Source organism: Vipera ursinii (genome assembly GCF_947247035.1).
Source record: "Vipera ursinii genome assembly, chromosome: 9".
Classification (NCBI taxonomy): Eukaryota; Metazoa; Chordata; class Lepidosauria; order Squamata; family Viperidae; genus Vipera; species Vipera ursinii.
In genome coordinates, this window is record NC_139523.1 from 3,245,266 (window position 1) to 3,270,964 (window position 25,699).

At 42.1% G+C, this 25,699-nt stretch overlaps 1 protein-coding gene across 1 annotated transcript in view; it reads right to left on the minus strand.

The window, feature by feature from the left end:
- The window catches only part of GRIK3 (glutamate ionotropic receptor kainate type subunit 3), a gene marked incomplete at its 5' end in the record, with an annotated part of 230,445 nt that overhangs the window by 90,210 nt on the left and 114,536 nt on the right, over window positions 1-25,699 (minus strand). The window contains 3 exons of the mRNA XM_083369037.1: window positions 3,150-3,331; window positions 5,444-5,701; window positions 21,231-21,407. Coding sequence (XP_083225163.1) covers window positions 3,150-3,331; window positions 5,444-5,701; window positions 21,231-21,407 — 617 coding nt within the window. The remainder of the gene's footprint in view (window positions 1-3,149; window positions 3,332-5,443; window positions 5,702-21,230; window positions 21,408-25,699) is intronic.

Genomic DNA, 25,699 nt, shown 5'->3' on the forward strand with positions numbered 1-25,699 from the left:
CCTGAGAGCTGAGAACATCCCTTTTGTTAGGAGGACCAATGCTGGTCAAGAGTCCACGTTTGTTAGGCCTGAGGACCGCTCTTGCAATATGAAACATCTCCCAGAGGTTTGATTGCACCATTACGGCTGCCATCTTGACAACTACAAAGGGATTAAGAGCCAAACTGGATCAAAAGACGAAGGTTTATGAGAACAACACTGAGATGGGGTGGTTGCAGCCAGATTTGGTTTATCGTGTACAGCACAGCTAATTAAGAAATAATCCGAGGTCCCTTCTTCATCAAAGTGAGGAAACTCTAGTTAGAAATGTCAATGAAGATTCTCAGTTGACTGGAAGTTGCGTCATGGCAACTGGACTCACTGGAATGTACCAACTCCTAAAATCCTGGTGAACCTGCGAAGTGGTCTTAATCGTCCTGGGGACTGAAGAGAGAGCAGCATAAAAAAAATCGAGGGACAGATTGTGTATGAAGTCTCCACCTCTATTGAGGAAAGGGTTTTCCAGTTTTAGGATTAGAATTTTTAGTATTAGAATTTTAGGAGTTGCTACGTTCCAACAACTCTCTGCCTACTAGATACCCCCTAACCAACTTGCTCAGGCCGAAGAAGCTACTTGGACAAACGGCAAAACATTTCAAACCAACCAGAAAATAAGTCCAGTTGCCATCGCCCATCTTCCAGTCTTGTTAGAAACATTTCCTGGGTCAAAGAAATTGGGAAATAAATCAATATGCAGCTGGGAATGGGATGCTGGGAATGAGGCCACCAGCACTGGGTGGACTCATTTCCTAGGGGAAGAGCTACGGAGAGCAGCCAAGCCCAACCAAGCTCTGCTTGGGGCAGGAATCCCAGTTCAAGCCTCCCAGTCTAGAGTCTAGAGACCAGTTTCCACCTCAACACCTCCAAGAAAGGAAAGCCCCCCCCCCGGGCAGTCAATGTTGCTGTCAAATTGGTCTGACTGTTAAGACATTCTCTCAAATTCAATGAGCATCTGCCAATCTGTCCCTCAAGCAAGAGGGAACAGGCCCATCCTGGAATGGGGACAACATCCAACTCGCCACAGGACAACTCACTGCGGCACAATTCAACAATTCAATTTAATTATTTAAAACAATGGGGAAAATATTTTAATTTTTGTCATTCTCATTTTATTTTGTCCCTACTTTGGCATCGTTTCTTTAATGAGTCTATTCGACTATTTCTTTGAGTTTAGTGTAACTCTTGTCCCATGGTGAGCTGTCATAGGCCTGGCCCATTCCCCCACTTGGACATTTTTTCCTTCCTTCAGTTTCTCTTCATTGGACTTAGCTTGTATTCTCCTAATCATCCCCTTCTCTGCCTCTCTCCCAATTTCTGCAAAACCTTCTTTAACCATTGAGCCCAAGTCCTAGGTACGCATTCTGACAAAAGCAGACTAAAGTGGAACGTTTTCCCTTAATCTGAAAAGGATGCTTCTGTCGATGAAATTTAAGGTTACATTTGCCCTTTTTGCAGCACCATCCCACTGCTGGGTTGTGTCCAGCTTGCAGTCAACAACTATACCATGATCTTTTTCACAAATACCATTACTCCTGAGGGAACAAGCAAAACAATGAAAATCGATCAAGTTCCTCAATCACTTAAGTGTAATCCTCCATGTATCTTCTTTAATCAAACTCTTTCTGATTTTTTTGGCTATCAACCACTCATCCAGCTTTCCTCCTGCAATATCTTCCATGAATGGGGGGGAGGGGTAGGATGTCCAATTATTTCCCCCATGTGGCTCAGGAAAGCAACTTTGGCCATTCTTTCTTTTTAATGCCAGGCGAAAGCAGTACATTTCTACTCAGCTGAAGCTTATAAGGGCAAGATAATAGCACATTTACTGTGTGGTACACAACTGAGTCCCTGCCCCATTGGGAGAGGGTGCAATCTAAATTCCTAGGTCTGATTCTGTAGGTTCCCTGCTCTGCATCCAATATTGCCATAAGATTGGAATTGGAAGTCATAAACTGACAACTGGGTGAGACCAAGCCTGAAATGCCACAAATGGTCCAGGGCACGGGTCGGCAACCCACGGCTCTAGTGCCGCATGCAGCTCTTTCAGCCTTCTCCTGAGGCTCCCAGTCATCCTCCGCCATTTGCAGAGAGAGACAGACAGAGACAGAGAGGCACTTGCACTTCTCTCTCTCTCTCTCTCTCTCTCTCTCTCTCTCTCTCTCTCTGTGTGTGTGTGTGTGTGTGTGTGTGTAAAAAAGAGAGTGGCCTCACGCTGTTCTCTGACAAGTTTATTGGGCGGGGCTCCTGCCTTTGCTGCATCTCCACAGGAAGCATCTCTCTCTCTCTCTCTCTCTCTCTCTCTCTCTCTCTCTCTCACACACACACACACACACACACACACACACACACACACACACACAGACCCTCACACTGAGTGGGGGAAGAGGACTGGCAGACCAAGGGCAGGAGAGCCAGCCCAATAAGAATGTGTGTCAGCTTGTCGGAGAACAGCGTGAAGCCAGCTTGCCAGGTGAGCAGAAGATCGGAGAGAGGGAGAGAGAGGGAGAAATCATGCACAGCAGCCTCTATTTCTTTTAAATTAAACTCTTCAATCAAGCTCTCTCCCTCGTGCACGCACGTTTTGCAGCTCCCAGTGCTTTCTTTTCTCAGGGAAATGGGTCCAAGTGGCTCTTTGAGTGTTTAAGGTTGCCAACCCCTGGTCCAGGGTATCCCATTTCCAGAAGGACATTGACAGGATAGGAGGGACTGAGAAGAGGGCAATGAACAGAATTCAGGGATTTGGGGGCACGCATGATAAGGAAAGGCTGAAGGAACCTCAGATGCTCACCCTGACGCAAAGGCAACTTAAAGGAGACACGATAGCCACATTCAGGTACATGAGGAGCTGCAAGGAAAATGAACTATCAAGAACTATTTCCATGGTGAAAAAACCAGGAGCAGAAACTACAGATATACGTTACAGCTGCTCCCAGACCTGGCTCCTCATTGCACTTCTCGTGTATGCTCCAAACTGAGGCCAGTATGGCTAGCAACTGAAAGACTGAACTACAGTCACAAACTTGTGCTTCATCACTGTGTGAAGGTATGAAAAGTACCATCAGAACTGCAAGGCCTTGTAACACACACACACACACACACACACACCCTACCTGCTTGAGGATATGTGCAGCCATTGTGTGGGTGCAGTCAAAGATGATCCGGAACTCTCTTCCCCGCTTCATTTCCTTGAGCAGAGGCCGGGAATCTTCTGTGTCGAGGGGCAACTGGCGGATTTTCAAACGGATGTTGTATCTGGATGGAGCCATTATCAACTCCTGTAGCCGGATAAGGCCTTAGGGAAGACAAGGGCAAACACAACACAGGAGGCATGAGTTGTGTCAGCATTCTGACCCATGCCACTGCTTCCCAAGCAAGGACATCCAGAGAGGCCAAGGCAGTACAGGGTCGCACGAGGACAGAATAACTTCATTGGAGAATTCCTGGTGTGCCGCAGACTGATCCAGGCTGGTGAATCCGGAGCTCTGAATTATGCAGGGCAAACCCTTCCTGGGGAGTATCATAAAAAGCCATCTCCCCAATGTCAAATGGATTTGAAATTTCAGACAAAAGCTCATTAGGGGAAATTTATTCCATTGTACAGAAGAACAATCTGCGGTTGCAATTATGCTACTGTGTCATCCCAAAACAATTCAGAAAAACACCTGGCCCAGATAAAGCATTGCTGAAATCTACATAGGTGAGCAGGCTTTGTAATTACAATTAATAGCAGCAGGAGCAGCAGCAAGCTTAAGCTAAGGAAATGAAAGCTGAGAAGAATAAGAGTGATTACATGGCATCTAGGGCCAGAAGCAATCCGTGGACATCTTCTGCTGCAAAAAACGGTCTGCATGCTGTTGGCTCTGTTCTCTCTCCTCTGGGGAAAGACAGCAGAATCGAACCCTCCCGTTTGAGATCTGAAGGAGGAAGCCCAGCCTAGCAGTCAAAGTGGCTGGGCAGAGCTTCATCTGAGGGTGGTCATCAGACTGCTCGGAGAAAGACAAAAGGCATGGACAGCCTTTCCATACTGCAGCCAAGGAGAAACATTACCACGGAGAACCAAAGGTGTTTTTTTCAAAAGGCAACTGGAATTTGTTTTTCCTTGAAGAGGTTTTGCTTCTCATCCGAGAAGCTTCTTCAGTTCATGGCAACATAGACAACCATGACCTGGATGAATGAGACTCTCCGCACACATTACCACGGAGACGCACGAAAAGAAATGAACACGTTTCAGCAGATTAGAAGAGGACACCATTATTCTTTACTATTCTAGTAGCACTCGTTTTGCAGCCACTCCAAAGTGAGTTAGAAATACTATTTAGGTAAAGGTAAAGGTTCCCCCGCACATGCGTGCTAGTCATTTCCAACTCTAGGGGCCGGTGCTCATCTCCGTTTCAAAGCCGAAGAGCCAGCGCTTGTCCGAGGACGTCTCCGTGGTCAAGTGGCCGGCATGACTAGACGCCAAAGGCGCACGGTGCGCTGATCTTCCCACCATAGTGGTCCCTATTTTTCTACTTGCATTTTTACGTGCTTTAGAACTGCTAGGTTGGCAGAAGCTGGGACGAGTAACAGGCACTCACTCTGTTACGCGGCACTCGGGATTCAACCCGCCAAACTGCCGACCTTCTGATCAACAAGCTCAGCGTCCTAACCCACTGAGCCACTGTGTCCCCTTAGAAATACTATTTAGTAGTATGTTAATGTTTTTTAATATATTTATACTCCTAATTTATTTATTTATTTATTAAATTTATTGACCGCCCATCTTACCCCAAGGCAACTCTGGGTGATTAAGAAGATAAAATTTTACAAAACCTATACACAATAGGAATTACATAATAAAAAAGATAAATACTTGACCCTAACTAAAAGACGGGGAGGGAGGGAATAGGATGAGCAGGGTGTGTGAGAGGTCAGTTCTTAGCCTGTCAACCATCCCAATGTGAAGCCCCGCCCCCACTGGAGCCACAATGGCACATTTTAAACGACAATTTAAAACAAGCAATTTGAAACCGCCCCCACCCCACATTCAGTGAGGAGGCAGCCAAGAAAAGTCTGCCAGGCGGAATCTGTTTTCCTGTTCCTACAGAAAAAGCTCTGCTCTGGGACTCCATCACAGGACAGAACCTCTTGTATGAGCTGGAGACAAAATTAAGGGTTGTCCCATGAAAGAGATGCTGGAGCATAAGGGCAGCCCACAGCAGTGGAAACTGGACTATCACCATTGTATCTTGCATAGGAAGAGCCCGGGAGGCAGCTGCAAGAGACTCTGGCGACAGGTTCGGGCCAATCCATTCTCCTGAATGTGGGCAACCACAACACTTGTTCCCCTCCGTGGAGGCCGTCATCCGCATTTGGGGTCGATGGGGACATTTTTGACAAGGGACACATCCCTGGTCCAACTTACCTGTGCTGTCATCGTACACAACAGTGGCCGACCTCCACTTCAGGTACTGGACGAGGTCCAAGATGGCTTGGCTGAGAGAGGCATAATCCGGGTAGAGATTGACATAGAAGGTGTCCTTATTGTCCAAAGGGTGATGCTTCCACCGCAGCTGTATGTGAGGAACCTCCAGCGCATTGCAGATGGACTGGACCGCGTTGGTGCATGAGCCCTGAGAAGGCCCAAAAATGGCTACGACGCCCAGGGCGAGCTGGTCACAAGCTGGGAAGAAAAGGATCAAGACCGTCAGCCAGATTTGCTCTGGGGGACATCAGCTGTGACTTACAGAAGCCACATGGCGCTACTGACTAGGCAGCCCAGGAGACTCCCAGGTGTTAGTCCACTTCACCTAGCAAGTAATCGTCAAGTTCATTTAGCTCTTAGTACTAAGATGATGCGTTTTTCTGTGCTTCTTTCTGTACCTGTTAGCTTTTCATTCTTACTTTACATTTTCATTTTCCCTAGTGGTTTGCACACTGTTACTGTGTTTCCATCCATCACCAGTACCGCTCACAGCTTTTCAGGGATGTGTGCATTGTGCAGTTGGCACGAATCACATGATGCAAAGGTGCTTAAACAACAACGGCCTGAGCCATCCCTTGACGCTGCTTGTTGTGATCCTGGTGCAGCGCCATAGCAAACTGATGCCCTGCCCCCTCCGAAGGCTTCCTGGACCCCTTCAAGAACCACATCGTCTGGAGGGCAGTGCTGTCCAATGGCTAAATGTCCATAAGCTCAGCCACTCTAGTACCAGATCATACATGGCTTAATTTTAATCAGAATTTTATTCATCGTTTTTATTGTGCATTTTTAAAATAATTCGCTGTATTGGTGTTTATATTTTGATACATAGTTTATATGCCGCTTTTGTGAATTCTATACACTACTGCTGTATTCCGCTATTCCATAAAAACAAACAGACAAACCATAAGAAATGACTGGAGGGTGGAATCCAGAGGGCAGGTGGTGAAAGCCATCAGCCAGATGCCTTCTGGAGCAGCAGCTAAGGCTGGCTCTGCTCTTTTGCCTGAACAGCTCCTGGCGAGACCCCAAACCTCATCCTTCTACAGACAGGTATACTTGTAAAACTTAGTTTAGTTAGGAGTCGCATGCAGGAGAACGAATTCTGAAGACATGGGAAGAGCCCAACCTGCGTTGCTTCCCTCTTCCTATCTGAATATCCTGGAGGTACGTATATATTGTCATTTTTCTTTTATCATTATAAGGCTATATGCAAAGTCTATATTACAGCAAGCATTTCACAAATACCGCAAAAAGAACACAGCCACAGCTCTGGCTTTGGGTTCAGCTATGGTCCAAATATATGCAATTTCCATTCCCTGCTATTAAAGGCAGATCAGAAGAGTTGTGTATCTTCAGAGTTGTAGCCCAGGGCTCTATATCTGTTATCCCCTCAGCTTCCCTGGGTTGCAACACCACTGAGTACACACATCCTTCAGCAAAATGATTTGTGATACTGAAAAGTTTCCAGAATACCACAAAAATGGAGGAAAAAGATTTCCAAAGGGAGTTGATTTGAGAAAGCCTTTAGAAATGGGCTTCAGGCATCACTAGACCAAGAAGGCAAATCAGGCCTATGCAGAAGGCATGACTCAGCCTTGGTGCTTCATTTTGAGCCATACAAAGCCCCCTGACCTGCCTTGCCAGTCAGAGAAACCCCAAACTATGGAGTCGAGTCAGGTTTGACAGCCGTGCCATGGATCCGTTTCTGTGACTGATTTTTATTCAAAAGAATAATAATAAATAACAACAACAACAACAAAGTCGGAAGGAACCTTGGAGGTCATCTAGTCCAACCCCCTGCTCTGGCAGGAAACCCTACAACATTTCATACAAATGGTTGTCCAGTCTTCAAAACTTCCAGTGTTCGTGCCTTCACAGCTTCTGGAGGCAAGTCGTTCCACTGATTAATTGTTCTAACTGTCAAGAAATTTCTCCTTAGTTCTAGGTTGCTTCTCTCCTTCATTGGTTTCCATGAGTTGCTTCTTGTCCTGCCTTCAGGTGTTTTGGAGAATAGCTTGACTCCTTCTTCTTTGTGGCAGCCCCTGAGATATTGGAACACTGCTATCATGTGGCCCCTGGTCCTTCTCTTCATTAACTAGACATATCCAATTCCAGCAACCGTTCTTTTTAAATCAAACCCCTCCATTGAAACCTATGGCATTGCTAATTCAACAAAGATGATCAGGGGACTGGAGGCTAAAACATATAACAAAGAGTTGCTGGAATTGGGTATGTCTAGTTTAAGAAAGAGAAGGACTAGGGGTGACATGATAGCAGTGTTCCAATATCTCAGGGGCTGCCACAAAGAAGAGGGAGTCAAGCTATTCTCCAAAGTACCTGAAGGCAGGACAAGAAGCAACGGATGGAAACTGACCAAAGACAGAAGCAACCTAGAACTAAGGACAAATTTCCTGACAGTTAGAACAATTAACCAGTGGAACAACCTGCCTCCAGAAGCTGTGAATGCTCCAACACTGGAAGTTTTTAAGAAGAGACTGGACAGCCATTTGTCTGAAATGATATAGGGTTTCCTGCCCAAGCAGGAGGTTGGACTAGATCAACTCTAGATCCGTTCCATCATCATTATCATCATCATCATCATTATTATTATTATTTAGAGAACTGAAGTTGTGACAACTGATCTTTATATATGCAGAAGAAGAGCTGGACCCTTTTTTACTGAGCATGTCAGTTCCTTTTTATTATCTATTTAAACAATTGATATGGATGCCCATCTCAAAAATAACCTGAGTGGTGTACCAGAAACCAAAATTACAATCAAACAATAGTTCATATAGCCACAGTTCAGGATCAAGAGAACCACTTCCAATTTACCAATATTAACCAGCTTATTAACGTCTCATGTGATTGCTAAAATGTATAAATTGTTACTGAAATTTGAAATGGAAGAACAAAAGAATGTATGATAAAGTGGGCTAAAATTTTGGTTGTAATATACAGAGGGAGCAATGGAAAAATAAGTGATGGAAAGGATTGAAATTTATACTAAGTTATAATCTTAAAGAAAACTTTTATAAAATCAAGTATTGTTCGTATATGATACTAGAAAATGTATTTAGAAGTACTTCAAATCTAGGTTGGAAATGTGAGCGTGAAGAAAGGTCATTTTATCACTCTTAGTGAGTGTGCAAAAAATTAGATTTTAGGTTCAAATGCATACACTGCTTCAGAGGTTTTTAAAGATTAATATACAATTGAAACCAGAACTTTTCCTCCTGGGACTGCTGGATAAATAGTTGGGGGGAAATGGAACTTTCTTTTTACATATGATAACTGCGGTGAGCTTATTGTACACAGAAAGATTGAAAGGTTTGCAATATCCACAATGGAGGAAGAGTTGGTGAAAATGACAGAACTTTCTGAGATGGTCAGACTGCCCTGTCTGATCAGAGCAAAGACAATAGCTACATTTATTACTGACTGGAAACCGTGTAAAATAGGAAAAAAATGAATGTGTGATTTTGACAATTAGATAAAACAGACTATAGAAAGAAAAGGTCATGATGGAGAGACGTGGGAAGGAGAGAGGGAGGGAGGGAGGGAGAGAGGGAGGGAGGGAGACTCTAGAACATTAAAGAAGCAATGCCGTGTGTATTTCTGTGTGGACGTGAGGCTCTTCAATGAAGAACTGTCTTTCCCCGAGTACACCTGGGAAATGATTCTGCCATAACATGAAGCTCAAATACAGTAGCAGAATTAATCTGTACTGATTAATGTCAATTTTGCAATGCACAGAAACAACAGAAAAAGGTGGCTCCTGGCTTCCAGTGAGGATCTGGGTGAACTACAGAACATGGGAAGAGAAGGATTAGGAGGGACATGATAGCTGTCTTCCAGTACTTGAGACGTTGTCACAGAGAAGAGACTGACTTATTTTCCAGAGCACGAAAGGGCAGGAGAAGAAGTAATGGGTGGAAACTTCTAAAAGAGAGGTCCAATCTAGAAGTGATGAGAATTTTTCTCACATTGGGAACAATTATCAATGGAACAGCTTGTGTCCTGGAGTTGCGGGCGCTCCATCACTGGTGGTTTTCAAGAAAAGATTCGACCACCATTATAATGTCTGGAATGCAATAAAGTCTCCTGTCTCGAGCAGGGAGTTGGAATAAAAGATCTCCAAGGTCCCTTCCAGCCCTATGATTCTATGTCCATATCTATGTCTAGACGTTTGTGAAGGAATGGGACCACATTGTGAGACAAACAGCAGCCATAGGCTGAATGGTGGCTGGTAAAGTCTCTCTGGATAAAGGAGAGTTTGTAAGGTTGCCCACTTGTACTCTGGACAGCTGCTCCTCATGAGTAAACTGCAGAAATGGATTTTTTTCCAATCAGCTCACCTTCTGAGCTCTAACCACTTAAACTCACAACCTTGGTGTAGCCTATGCGGACAAAACATTCAAGTGAACTTCATTTCTTAATCCCTTTGGATTTAATCAATTTATAACTGTAAAGAGATTTTTTGAGTGGTAGGAAAATATTCCACTTGGTGAGTTATCATTTTTTCTGGATTAGAAAGCAATAAATGAAAAAGAAATGACTTTAAAGACTTACAAACTCCTGACAAAAAACATAACAAGGAATTAAAGTAAGAAAGATTTTGACAGTTAAACGGGACAATTATTTTGAAAGACTGTTTTTAGTGAAACTACTTTAGACCAAATTGTACTAAATTAAATTAGACAAAAGAATTGGGTCCTCATGGAAATGCTTTTTATTGTCAAAGAGCGCATTTAGTGACTGATACAAAACAAAAGCATAATATAAGACAGACTGTAATGTTGATTGTAACTATGGAGATGTAGATTGTAATATTGATTGCAACTTTGAAGTACCAATGAAGATAAAAGTATTAAAGGCACAAGAAGGGAGGGAAGAAAAAAAGAAAGGGGGAGAAGATTGCTTTTACCTGTTTACTTGAGTGAGATTCTTTCATAATGGCGACTACTTGAAAAATTGCAAGAATGGAGTGGAGGAGGGGATTGTTAGAGCAATGCGCAAGAAGGAATTGCACCAGAATTTCTGCAGACATTCTTTGAGCTCATGAGTAATACTGTAATTAGAAGCACAGCGCATGATACCAAACTGACAGCTTTTGAAAAAAAAGAGTGGCTGAAAGAAGTGGTGGGATTCAGGCAGTTCGCACCACTTCCGGCAGAACCGGTAGCTCATTTTTTTTGTCACCCAGGCCCAGAATGGACTTCCGGAAGTAGCATCCACACAGAGAACCGGTTGTTCCCCTGTTTGAATCCCACCACTAGCTGAAAGACTTGTAAAGATGAAAGAAGAAATAAAACAAAAAGTTAATAAGATGGAAAGCTCTGGACAACCAATTTCTGGTGAGATAAAACAAACGAATGACAAAGGAAATTATACTGAGTAAAATAGAAGTCACAGACGGAGATCGGAAAGACAGACAAAGTGGCTCTACTGGAAGTGAAAGTGAAGGAATTTTCCTTGAGATGGCTTCTGGTGAAGATATTGGAGAAAAGATTATTCAAGTCTTGGCAATTTTTTTTTGGATTTCCAAATCCAAATGAAGAGTAGGATGCAGAGGCAGAAACTGATGGTATTTATAGAATAAATTCAAGATTTGAAAAAAAACAAGAAATGTTCCAAGAGATTTTTGGCTACGCTTTTGTCACTTCCCTTCCCCATTTCCCTAATCTTTATTTTCATTTGTATTTATATTATGAAATTTAATTAAAAATAAAAAATAAAAGCAAGATGACAAGGGATCAGATTTTGGAGCAGGATTTTAATATAAGGATTGATAATACAAATGTAATTGTTCTTAAATAAATTTCTATCAGAATCTCAGAGTGATTGTTACGTTTAAACAGCAGAGATTTAGATTGATTTCTGTCCAGATGATGAGACAAATTATATTCGAGGAAGGACTGGAGGAGATTCAAATGGAGCACTCAGAGGAGACCACACAGAATAATCCATCAGAGAAAGAAACTGGAAGGGATGGTACTAGCTGTTACTGGAATTGATTTTTTTTAAAAAAAAATTGGCTTGATTATGGATTACAAATATCTTAACATGAATATAAATGGAGCAACTCCTCCTCAAAAAAGATAAAATATTCTTATTTTTAAAAATTGAAGCAAGACACAATCTGGCTACAAGAGACACATATTAGAAAAAATATATAAAACATTTGATTTATAAAAATTTGGGTGAAAAAATTATTCAGCAGAATAAAAAAAAAAGCTGGAAGATGTTTTATATATTATCCCCAACTAAAACCAGAACTTGTATTGGTGTTGACAGGGGATCGGAATGGAGTGATTTTCCATAACTGGGTAGAACAGTGTTCCTCAGCGTGGGCTGCTTTAAGATGTGTAGACTTTAACTCCCAGAATTCTTTGCTTTGCTGGGGAATTCTGGGAGTTGAAGTCCATACACATCTTAAAGTGACCCAGGTTGAGAAACATTGGAGAATTTGTGAGAAAAAAGAGTAAAATCATTCAAGACAAATTGTCAATTTTTTTTTAATTTAATGAACAGGTTTGGGCTGGTTGATATTTGCAACAGAAAAATGGCAACTCAAGAGAGTAGACCTACTTCCCAAAGGGACATAGATCCTTTTCAAAAATAGATATGATTTGCATTTCAAAGAACATGTTTACTAAGGTTTCTAAAGCAGAGATATTACTAAAGACTTTTAATCCTATAAATTTGGTTTATAAAAAGAAATCCAGTTCCTTTACATAAGAGATTGAATGAAATGCTGTTACATAAAGCAGTAGTGGAGGAATGTAAATTAAAATAATTTTTTAAAGATAATTTGGGCAAAAGCACCGATTTAAGAATGGTTTGGGATGCAAGCAAAACTTTTATCAGAGGCTATTTTATACAATATAATAGTGAACTCAAAAAGAAGAGTCAAGAGAGAATATAAGCTATTTTGAATAAAAAAAAGAATTAAATTCCCACAGAAGATTAGCATTTCTCGATAGATTATGCTATTACAATGACAGTTATCTATGTTAACAGTAAGTGAAATGGAAAGTAAAATAAATTATGCAAAGCAATAAAACTGAATTTGCAAATAAACCAAGGAAGTAACTCGGACATAAATCATGAAAAGAAAAAGAAAAGAGAATGATGTTGAAATGATAAGAGGGATATTCAGTAATAATGTACAATATGTCCATATAAAATATTTTATCAATATTATTTTAACTTGCATAAAGTAAAATACATGATCTAAAGAAACAAAATTTACCAAGGGATTATAAAAGAACAGAGACAATTTATAAATGGACCTATAACAATAAGGGAAATTTCTGAAGCTATAAAAAGATTAAACCAGGTAGAAAACATGATGAATTCTATCTAGACAGGATCTGGAAACTGCCGCAGATTGATACTTTTAAACTGCCCCCGAGTAAAACCCCCTCCCCTCAGTCCATTTGGTCAGTCCCGAATCAGTCAAGTTTCATGTGTCAGAACCCTTCATGGGAAAAGGGATCTTCCATGCATTTACAACATTTGCTTCCTCCCCTTCAAATTCCAATCGGAGATACAAAACAGAATCCCCCCCTTTCTTTGTTCTTCGTTCTTCTCAGTTCAAAGGTTCTTTCCCTGGTCTTTGATGATGGCCTCCAGGCAGGCTGAATAAACAACCCTTGTGTCTAAGGGATAGAGATGGCCAATTGACGTCTTCTCTTCCCCTCCTTGGGAATGGCAGAATCCAGTAAGGGATGAGATTTAGGTTTGCACAGATAGGGGGCTAGAAATGGATTATAAATGGATTCTGACAATGACTTTTTACCTAAAAGACAATAAAGGGACAATATGTGGAGCAACATAATGAAAAGCAAACTGAATTGATCTTCTTGGAGGCAGAGAAGGCTTTTGACAATTTGAATGGGGCTGTTTTGTTTAAGATATTGAAAGACTTTGGAGAGAATTTTATTAAATGGGTGAGATCGATTTACACTTCACGGAAAGCACAAATCATTGTTAATGGAAGTCTAACAAAACTACGCAAGATACAAAAAGCAACAAGACAAGGCCATCCATTGTCTCCTCTCCTGTATATTCTGGTTCTTGAAATACTGAATAGACACATAAGAGGATTGTGGGAGTAAAGATTTAAAAAGGAGCTTATAAACTAAGAGCTTTTGCAAATGACTCTATCTTGAGTTTGGACAATTCTTTAAAGAAACTTGAAATTTTAATGGCTATATTAAGAGCATTTGGTGTGTTATCAGGAAACACAGATGTTAACAAAAAATATATACATAAAAATACAAGATCCAACTGCCAGATCCAAAGATTAAAAAGCAAAATCCAATTGAGCCCAGTTCTTTATTTGCTCGTTCTAATAGACAGAACCTTGCCAGATTAAGTTACTAGGTGTATCCTGAGAGACTCGGCTGTGTGGCCACCCTGAATTTCTTTCTCCCATCCAGCTGGGGATGGAGCAGGCTCTGATTCTGGAGCTCTCTCTGGAATGTGTTTCCCCTCCTCCCTAAGAAGCCACGGTGCAACTGCTGAGATCTCCCCTCTTTCTCCAGCTGCACCTCACATTATTCCCCTCCTCAAAATCATTCCACCACCCCCTCCCCAAGTTCTCAGGAGAGTTGGGCAGGGACGGCAGGGACGAGGGCGCAAGTGTTGAACTTTCACACTTCTGACGACCCTTCTAAGTCCAGCGACTCGTCCTGCAAAACAGCTACAGGGTTACAAAAAAACTGCCCCGCTTTCCCTTGGGAACTGAATGCCTGTGGCAGAAGACCGGGACATTCCAGCCTTGGTTTCATCTTGCCCTTGGCTCTCCTGTGACCAAACTCCCACTCCACTCCCAAACGCCTCCTCGGGCTTGGAGGCACCTGGTAAAAGTGGAGGAGCGGGAGAGGCCGATGAAATCTTGTGGTGTGGAGCTGCCTTGTGCTGTCCCACAAAACGCTCTGTCTCTGGGGAGGCTTTCCATGTATCAAACACCAAATTCCATTTCCTCTCCTCCTTGAATGCAAAACTTCCTCCATCTCAGACTCCTTCCTCTCCCCCGTCCGTAATCACAGGTGAGGGTGGTGGACACCAGGACCACAGAGAACTGGGAGGCGGTTGCTTGACCAGCAAGGAGCAATGAAAAAGAGGGTGGAGCGTCATTGAAATCCAGCAACTGCAAGTAAAAGGCTACTGGGTTCACAGGTTGCATGATGGTGAAAGGGGCCACAAGCTTAGAGTCCAAACACTTTCATGGCTTGGCTGAGATTAATAGAAAGCCATAGTTTGTCCTCTCCTGAAATCACTGCCTAGCAGCATCTGCTCTTTGCCTGTATGCGGTCTTTGCCCTGAGCAATTGTTCCTTTAATAGGTCACGGGCTGCTTGCTGTTCCTGCTGCGCTAGGAACAATTCCTTGCTGCATGGTTGTAGGCAAAACCCCTGGGAAGATTCCATACGTTGCTTGGAACAATGACAGGTCAATTGATGAGCGCAGAGAAGGGAATGGGACAACTCGCCACTGCCAACTTGCTGCAGGATAACTCGCCATGGCCAACTTGTCACAGGACAACTCACTATGGGACAATTTAACAATTTAAAATAAATAAAACATTTTTTTTTATTTTTTGCCATTTACATTTCATTCTGTCCTTCCTTTTGCATCCTTTGTCAGAACCCGATCCTTCTATGGGCACTGTTGTGATTCCGTGTCAGCCCGTGCTCCCAGCAGCTGAGTCTGAGGGATCTGATGATGATGAGGAGGGGTTTGGAGAGCCTTCAGTGTTGGAGGGAGGCTCTGATGCACTGCAGGACTCTCAGTCAGAGCAAGAGCTGGGCCCCTCCAGTAGTGTTCCTTATGAGGATCAGCTGTGTGAGGAGGAGGGTTCAGACTCAGAGGAGTCACAGCTGAATCTGTTTAGAGACGCTAGAAGCAGAAAGCAGTTGAGCAGACCAGACCAGAGGAAGTCTATGAAGCAACTCAGCAAAAGGAGGAGAAGGCGTTGAGAAGTCACGCCTTGGGGCTGTTAATAAAAGGGGAAGGTGTGGGCGGTGCTGGTTGCTGAAGGCAGCCGTTTATAGAAATCCAAAGAAAATCCTGGTCTGTTCTTGCTAATCTTCCTGTTTGACTCTTGTTTGACGTTTGAATCATTTATTTTTGTTAAGTAAAATATTCTGCTGCTTTTTTGTTTGAAGGACTTTATTATTTGGAACTGTAAATAAATTTGGGTTGGTTTTTTTCCAGCCTATTGATTTAAAAAGAAAAAAGGGGTTGTTCTTGAAGTAAACTGGGACGGTCGTAGGCTGGAACAGAACAGGCACAGGGTTTCTTGTTCTTTTCAGATTCTGCCATTCTCCTTGGGGGTGGGGAAGCTTCGGGTTGCAGATGTGTACTTCCTTTTGCTCTGTTCCTGGCTCTATCCTCTTTGATGTTTCTCCACTGGGCTAAGAATGGAATGTGCCTCCGGCCATCTGCCTTATCTCTGAGCACGGAAGAAGCGGTGCAGAGAGACCTAACAACCTTGGAAGAGGCGCCTTATCGCCCCGTTCCTACAGCATTTTCACACCTGCGGATTGGCCTATTTGAACCGTCCGGATGGACAGTTGGGGTGGGGTTACTATTGATTCTTTTGACCTATTGATTCTCTGGGGAAACCCTCAGATCCTGCCTTCTATTCCTGCTGTCAACATCTCCCAATAAAAGTTTCTTTTTGAAACGATGAGTGTTTCAAGAGTTCTGCTTTCTTGGGAGGACTGATTGAGGCAGGGCCTTACATCCTTTCTTTAATGATTCTACTCCATCATTTCTTTGATCGTATTGTAACTCTTGTCCCACAGCGAGTTGTCCTGTGGTGAGTTGGCCATGGTAAGTTGCCATGCAGCAGATTGTCACAGAGCCTGCATAAAACTGCTGAATTCTGCTAAAGGGAGAAATGCTCTTGGCTGTATAAGTGCTCTAACATGAGAGACTGTTGTAATACAGGTAGTCCTTGACTTACAACCATTCGTTTAGTGATGGTCTGAAGTTTCAATGGCACTGAAAAAGTGACCTATGAGCCTCTATGGAGATTCTCCATCATCCAGATCATGGTTGTCCCATCGTGCTTTTTCAAAAGGGAACTGGACTTTGTTGTACCTTGAAGACATTTCGCTTCTTATCCAAGAAGCTTCTTCAGAAAAATAAAAGTCCAGTTGCCTTGTGATGTGTGATTTTTTTTTCACACTTATGACCGCTGCAGCATCCCCATGGTCACACGAAAGAAAATCAGACACTTGGAACCTGGTTCATATTTATGATGGTTGCAGTATCATGGGGTCACCTTTTGCGACCTGAGAAGCAAAGTGAATGGGGAAACCAGATTCATTTACAAACTAATTCAATCAATCAGAATAAAGCTGGAAGGGACCTTGCAGGTCTTCTAGTCCAACCATCTGCTAAAACAGGAGACCCTGTACCATTTCAGATAGGTGCTGTATAGTCTCTTCTTAAAAACCTGGACTCAACATACCTAATTACCTTAGCTATTCATTGAATAGTTTAGCCCAGGGGTCTCCAACCTTGGCCATTTTAAGACTTGTGGACTTCAACTCCCAGAATTCCTCAGCCAGCAAAGCTGAGTCCACAAGTGGCCAAGGTTGAGGACCCCTGTTTTAGCCTCCAGACCTCTTGTTGTCTTCTCGGAACTTCTTCTAGTCTCTGAGTTTCTTTTTTGCATTGTGGTCACCAGAACTGGACAGAGTATTCCAAATCTGGCCTCACTAATCTGGCATAAAGCGGTACTATCACTTCTCATGATCTGGATGCTCTCTGTCTGTTGGTGCAGCCTAGGATTGCTTTGGCTTTTTTGGCAGCTACAGCATTTTGGTAAGTAAACGTTAGTGATTAGCTTACCATGGTAAGGATATACCTGTTTTCTGATGTATGATTATAAAAAATGTTTAATGTGGATAAAATATTTTATAGTTTCAAACAATATAATATTGAAGCAGAACTTTGTACTATTGATGAATATGCTATTGCTAAAATCTATAAACTTTTGTAGTAATAGGAAACAGATCAAGAACAACTGAAAGAATTTATGAGAAAACGGGATAAAAAGGTTGGTTATAATATACAAATGGATCAATGGGAGAATATTTATGTATCAGATTTATATCACCACTATTATTTTATAAGTAGCCCAAAGCAGCAAACATACCTAATATTCCTTCCTCTCATATTTTCCCCATAACAACAACCCTGTGAGGAGGTGGGCTGAACTGAGAAAGAATGACCAGCCCTAGGTCAATTAGCTGGCTTTCCTAGCTAAGGCAGAACTAGAATTCATTGCCTCCTGATTTGTAGGCTGGCACCTTAACCAGTGGACCATACTGGTTGTCAATATTTCATTATGTGGTTTCAATATGTGGCTGAAAAGATTGAAATTTACGTTCTAATCTGAAAGAGAATGTTTATCAAAGGAGATTTTATCATTTGAAAAAACCAAAAATATGTAGATACGATTGCATACATTAATTCAGAAGATTTTAAAGACTAAAATACAACCTAAAGCAGAGATTTTTCTTTTTGGACTAAAGAACGGGCAACTAGAAAAAGAGTCATATATATATATATGACAACCATGGTGAGATTATATATATGCCCCAAAGTAGAAAGATTAGATGCTACCACAATGGCGGGATGGTTGGTGAAGATGGCAGAGATGGGTAAAATGGCTTCCTTGTTTTGAGAAAAAAAACAACATCTGTATTTATGGCTGCCTGGAAACCCCTAATGAACTTTTTACATGAAACAGAAAAAAATGCATTTATGACTTGTGGTTTGAAGATTAGGGAAAAAGGGTCAAGAAAAAAGTGAGCTTGTTTTGTAATCACAGATTAAGAGATAACTTTGTAATAATAGTTGCATTTGCTACAGAGGCAAATGGAACCTCGTTTTTATTCTTTCTTTCCTTCTGCACATTTGCTTTTCTCTCTCTGTTTTCTTTATTTTGAATTGGTTTGTATTCATTTTTATATTCCCTTTAAAATTTTTTAATAAAAATGAAATGTTAAAGAAAGAAATCACAAGATAAAATCAAAGAAGATGTCATGGCCGAGGGAAATGCTTACAGTATCATTGCTTTTCTTAAGTACAAGTATTAAAAAGATTTAATGTATATACAAGAGCTTTTAGGTTTGAGCATTGTAGTATTGAGTCTGAAGCAGAATTGTGTGTAATGGGCATTTAATTGCTAAAATGTATAAAGTGTTACTGAAATTTGAAGCAGAAGAAACACAAGTGAAAGGATGTATGATTAAAGTGGGCTAAACACTTTGGTTGTAATATAAACATGGAACACTGAGGACATATGCAGTTGAAAGGATGGAACGGAATGGAATAGAATAGAATGGAATGGAATGGAATGGAATGGAATGGAATGGAATGGAATGGAATGGAATAGAATAGAATAGAATAGAATAGAATAGAATAGAATAGAATAGAATAGAATAGAATAGAATAGAATAGAATAGAATAGAATAGAATAGAATGGAATGGAATGGAATGGAATGGAATGGAATGGAATGGAATGGAATGGAATGGAATGGAATGGAATGGAATGGAATAGAATAGAATAGAATAGAATAGAATAGAAGAAATGAAGAGAGAATAGAATAGAATGGAATGGAATGGAATGGAATGGAATGGAATGGAATGGAATGGAATGGAATAGAATAGAATAGAATAGAATAGAATAGAATAGAATAGAATAGAATAGAATAGAATAGAATAGAATAGAATAGAATAGAATAGAATGGAATGGAATGGAATGGAATGGAATGGAATGGAATGGAATGGAATGGAATGGAATGGAATAGAATAGAATAGAATAGAATAGAATAGAATAGAATAGAATAGAATAGAATAGAATAGAATAGAATAGAATAGAATAGAATAGAATAATAGAATAGAATAGAATAGAATAGAATAGAATAGAATAGAATAGAATAGAATAGAATAGTTGGAAGGGACCTTGGAGGTCTTCTAGTCCAGCCCTCTGCTCAGGCAGGACAGCCTATACCATTTCAGGCAAATGCTTGTCCAATCTCTTCTTTAAAACTTCCATTGTTGGAACTTCTGGAAGCAAGTTGTTCCACTGATTAATTGTTCTAAATGTTATAATCTTAAGGGGAGTTTTTATCAAATGGTGCACTGCAGGCATATCGTATGTCACCAGAGAAATTGTCAATAAAGCATTTCAAGGTACCTCAAATTTATATTGCAAGTAGATTTTGAATGCGCAAAGACGGGAGAGATTGTGTCCTGCCCACAGTGGAGAAATGGTTGGTGAACATGATGGTACTTTTGAGATTTCTTTGATCAGGGAAAAGACAATGCTAAGTGGGCACCTGCATAGATTTTTTTGCATGAAACAGGGGGGGGGGGAGAGAACATTTATGGCTTTGATGATTAGACAGCATATATTATAGAAAAAATGAGTTTTTCTGTAACCACAAAGCAGGAGGTAAATTTATAATTCTATTTATAACTGCTGTAAAGAAAATTGGAAGCTACTTCTTCCTTTTTTGCACTTAGTTTTTTTCCATTGATCTGTGTTTTCTTTTTCTCTTCATCTTACTTTACATTAATTTCTATTCATTTTTTTATCTTTTTCCTTAAAAGTTTGAATAAATTATATTTTAAAAAGGCAAACGTTGGCTCCCATCTTGAATTTGGGTCAGCTACTTGGGTTCTGAGCTTGCTAAGGCCAGCCGAGTCCCCTGAGGCACAGAATTTCCCTCTTCTCCTGGATCATGGCCCTTAACGGTGATCCATCAATGGGAGACAAATAGCTGGCAGTATGCCAACCCTCTGCTCCGATGCTTCACTCCGTGAGTGTGTGAATACAGATGCGCTTGTGCATAATGCACATTTACATTTCTTGTGCAAAGGAAGCCGTCTTCATAACCTTATTCACAAGCCTTAAGCAGAAGAACATTAAACACTAACACAAAGAAGATGGGTTTGCTTGTTTGTTTGTTTGTTAAAAAGAGATTAGTTAATCTTATTTACTCATCACCTTTCATAAGTATTGCCTCTAAGTGGAATGACATAAAAGTTTAAAATTCTTCAGCAAAAAAGAATCAGATAAATTTAGGTACACCGTAATGAAAAAAAGATTCCACAAGGGGTTCCACCAAATTTTCCAGGTATTGGACTTTGGTTTCTGCACATCAATTCCTTGACTTCTCCATGCACAGAGTGAGGGCTCTTTGTGGAACGCGGATCTGGCTTTAATGCAAATTCAAGGCAAGGAAAGTAACAATCAGGGACAGCCACGCGGCCGCTCAGATGCTGAAGTGCTGAAAGGACCCAAACAACCTCCAGTTTAGCCCCTTGGTCTTCTGGCTTCATCCCTGGTGTTTTTTTTCTCCACCTTTTACCACTGCTGTCTCCTTAGGCACCTGAAGAATTTGGCACCCTGTCTCACAACTCGTTCCCCAGCACCCTCCCTCGCTTCCTCACCGGCCGCCTTCCTCCCCAGTCCACAGTCTCTGCCGCCCTTAATTTCTCCATCACTGACTTTCCTTTCCTCGATTCCCCATTTGGGACTGGCAATCAATCTGGGGCTTTTTCATGAACTCCCAGCTTCTATGGACTTTGGACCCAAGAGGATCGCCTTTCTCCAAATCACTTACGTAAAACCCTTCATCGGACAAAACCCCAAAGGCTGCCAAGGAAGAAAATTGATCCTCCACACTCACCTTTCTTAGTGGCTTCAAAGCTATCGTGGAAGTGTATCCTCTGGATATCGTAGGTTAAGGTTGTGTTGGGTAACAAAGTCCTATTCCTGTTGATGATGTTGGCTGAGAATCGGAATGCTTGTTCCTCGGCGTTCATTATCTGGGCATTTGAGCCATTGACATATTCAAAGATTGCCCCTGCAAGACAATTAGAGACTGTTATGGCCACCTTCCAGTTCCAGTCAGGCCCAAGCTGAGATTGCACTTTCAGAATAAAAGAAAGTGCGAATAAGATATGTGAAACCTCAAACAGTGCAGTAAAAAAACACAATTTAATTTAATTTAATTCAACTATGGGCAGCTTCCAGCATTAAAATATTAAATATTAAAATCCTAACAAATAAATATCTTTAAAAGAATAAAAATAAAACCCCAATCAAGATAAAAAATATACTTAAAAGATGGGGAGGGAGCGAACAGGATGTGTGTGTGCGTGTGTGTGGGGGGGAACAGGTGGGATTTCCTCCTCATTCCCTCACCGTCCATGTGATGCTCCCCCACTAGGGCCCCAGGCCAGATGGCAGAAGGACGGAAGGGTGGGAGCCAATGTCACCCGACGGGCAAGACGCTACAAAGGGCAAGAGCCACAGCCTGGACCCTGCCAGCCAGAATTCACATTGGCCAACATGGCCCACCGCATGCCTTCTCCACTGGGGTGGGCCAGCCTCAGTGGGGTGAGTCAGTTCCTCAAGAAGCCTGGACTGATACCATGAAGGTTTTTAAAGGTAATAACCAACACCTTGAGCCGCACCCAGAAGCAGACCAGCAGCCAGTGCGGCGTGCACAGCAGCAGTGCAACAGGGGTCACCCCAAGGAGCCCAAGAACTGCCTGTGCCACCACACTCTGTGTCAGTTGAAGCTTCCAAATGCTCTCCAAGGGTAGCCCAAGACAGAGCGCATCACAGTAGCCCAGAAGTGAGATGACCAGGGCTCGAATGATTGCGCGCAGGGAATATGTCTCAGGCAGACATATACACACATATGTGTTCTTTGTCCTGGGTTTGTGCCTACGTGGTGGCATGTGGGAATGGCCTTGGGAAAGAAGGGGAAGAGATGCTACCTAAGGAATGGCCACGCAAAAGGAGGAGGGAGCCCACGGGTGAGTAACAGGCAGAGGAAGAAACTTAGGAAGGATCTGCTGGAGGTTGGGCAGAAAGTAAAAAGCGGCAGTGAGAGATTTGTATTTTCAGACCTGCAGGATTCTGTTCATGTAGCCGTAGAATAAAGGAGGATTAGCTCACCTGGTCAGGTTTCTACCTGGGAGGCCGACAACCTACTGTGTGAATAGCTTCCTTTCATCTACCCTGTATTTCCTTCAATATCAACAGAATGTACAACTGTCTGCTTTGCTCTCCATTCTTGGAGTGAAATGCCCTATTTTTAACTAACCCTCCTTTGCTATAGATACTAATCAACTGAGCAGAATAGGCCTCCTTTAGAGTCAACTGCTGTGCTAGAATTGCAGACCTCAATTCAACTTCTGCATTTTCTGGAGTTCTGGAAGATTTTCCAGTGATGTCCCCAGAAGAGTGCCTGAAATTGCAAAGGGTGCGAGGTGGAGTGAGGGTTTTCTAGCTCTTTTTTTTGTTTGAGAAATGGAGGGTGGGAAAACAGATTATTACCATTTCGTACCTCAGTTCCCACAGTCTTCTCCCCGGGTGGCTCAACGAGAACTGCCATAAAATAACAATTTTGCTGCTAATTTTCAGTGGCACATTCAGTGGGTGTTACGTGAGTTGCCCACAACCCATAGGCGAAACACCTGGAAATCACACACAGGGCAACTGAGTTCAAAGCTCTGCTCCAGTGCAGGAATTCAATTCAAGCATCCCAGTCAATATCAGACCAGCCTCTGTGTGAACATTTCCACTGAAGGGGAAACCTCCATTTGGGTTATGACCAGATATGGACCAGGAATTCTGATTGGTCTGCTTAGGAAAACCAACCAATGTTGAACCCAGAAATGTTGTCATGACCCACCCCAATCCACGTCTTAGGAAAGAAGAACTCTTGGAGACAGGATTGTCCAAGCAGGAACTTTTACTAAAACATGATTGACAGTGGATAATCAAGACAGGATCTGGAAATTGTGTTGCAGATTGATACTTTTAAAGTGTCCCCGAGTAAAAAAAAAACCTCCCCTCAGTCCATTTGGTCAGTCCCAGATCAATTAAGGTTCAGGTGTCAGAACCCTTCATGGGAAAAGGGATCTTCCATGCCTTTACTTTACTTTACATTTACTTCCTCCCCTTCAGATTCCGATGGGAGATACAAACCAGAATCTCTCCCCCCTCCCAATCTTTCTTTGTTCTTCTCAGTTCAAAGGTTCTTCCCCTGGTCTTTGATGATGGCCTCCAGGCAGGCTGAATAAACAACCTTGTGTCTAATGGATAGGGATGGCCAATTGACATCTTCTCTTCCCCTCCCTGGGAATGGCAGAATCCAGTGAGGGGGTGAGATTTAGGCTTGCACAGATAGGGATTTAGGAATGGAACATAAATGGATTCTGACAAATGTCTTATCTTTCTAAATGGTGAAAAAACAGGATCTGACATAATAAACAAGACTATCAGTGATATTATGAAAGAAGGATGAGAAAAGTGACTATATAAAATGGGGACGAACGTTTTGCGTTCTTCCAGCAAGCACACCAGGCATCTCTTACCCTTGCAATTCCTCTCTGCTGCTGTTCCGCTCCTCCTTTTTAGAGCAATGTTAAATATAGAGCAGACCCTTCAAGACAGACTTTAGCAGGCTATTCTTGAGCCATTCAGGTTCTGAGTCTTCGGAACAAACAAAGCAACCTTAGCAAAGTCTTAACTCCAGAAGTTGCATTTTGCTGCCATGGCTGATCAAACTCACTCGTCACCATTGTTAGAGAAGCAGACAGAGATCTCTGCAAAGGCTTCACACCAGAATGTGACATGCCTGACCAGAGTCTTTTTCTAAGCTCAAGAGGCAAACATCTTGGTCTTTTAGGAAAAGGTGCACCAGTTCCCCAGTCACTGGGGCTCTCCCTTCCCAGTATGGTATTCCAAGACAAGCCAATATTGGTATAGTTTGACAGAATTGCTTTGTCAGTGGTAGCAATTTCATAAATTGCCTTTTCTGCAACTAATATTTGGCATTTTCCTTCAGCACTTAGCTACCCCTCGTCCCCCCTCAATTACCCATAGCAATTAGCTGGTCAGATTTGGCCAGAGTGTTTAGGTAATTAGGCAAGTCTTGCCTTATTTAAAATATGGATATTTTAAAAATCCCTTTGTTATCTATTCACTAATTCCAACAAGACTTTTTGGAGCTCAAGTTTTCATATCATGCCCATGTTTACTGCTCTCAGCTGATCCATACTGGTCATGCAGGGTAAAATACAGCAGCAATTCCTCTTCCATAAAGCTTGTAGTGTTTTCACTACATAACTCTTGGGGAGCCTAGGCGTGATCCTGGATCCCGAATGCTTCCTGATCTGTGGAGTCTGTGGCTTTTTACCAACTTCTCCCCACATGACAGAAAGCTCAGTTCTAAAGAATGAGTGGCACATTCACCGTTGATCTCCAGGTTGACTTCTGCAATATCCAGGGTTTCACTCAGAAGCTTCAGCTGATACCAAATACTGCACATCCAAAGAGCCTCCCGTAGAGATATTACAGCAGTTTCCAAAGACGTCTTAAGATTACTATAGCTTCAACCCTATTTCAAAGGGTTGCAACACCTTTTCTGCAGTTTTAATCAATCAGAATAGAGATCTTGGAGGTCTTCTAATCCAACCCTCTGCTCGAGCAGGAGACTCTGTACCAGTGATGGCGAACCTTTTAGAGACCAAGCGCCCAAACTGCAACCCAAAATCCACTTATGTATCATTGGTTGCCGGGTGGGTGTGGCCCATTGGGTGTGCGTGGCTGTGGTGGTAACGGCAGACTAGGTGGGACTAAAAAGTTCAATCAATATAATTCCAACTTTGCGAGATCTTTCGTTTTTCCCGCAAGAAATTGAAATGGATTGATTGATTGAACCTTTTTTTTGGGCACACGGTGGCAGAGGCGTAAAGAGAAAAGGTTTTATAAAACCCAGCTGAAGGCCTAGGACTGGGGCGATGGCGTGCGTGCCCACAGAGAGGGCACACTTGCCATAGGTTCGCCATCACTGCCCTATACCATTTCAGACAAGTGGCTGTCCAGTCTCTTCTTAAAAACCTCCAGTGATGGAGCACCCACAATTTATGGTGGCAAGCCGTTCCACTCATTAATTGTCCTCATTGTCAGGAAGTTTCTCCTTAATTCCAGGTTGCTTCTCTCCTTGATTAGTTTCCATCCATTGTTTCTTGTCCTGCCTTCAGGTGCTTTGGAAAATAAATTGGCCCCTTCTTCAGCCAGGTGTTTTAATCCATTATTTTCTAACAGACCAAGCCATTTCATGGCTAATAGTCTGCT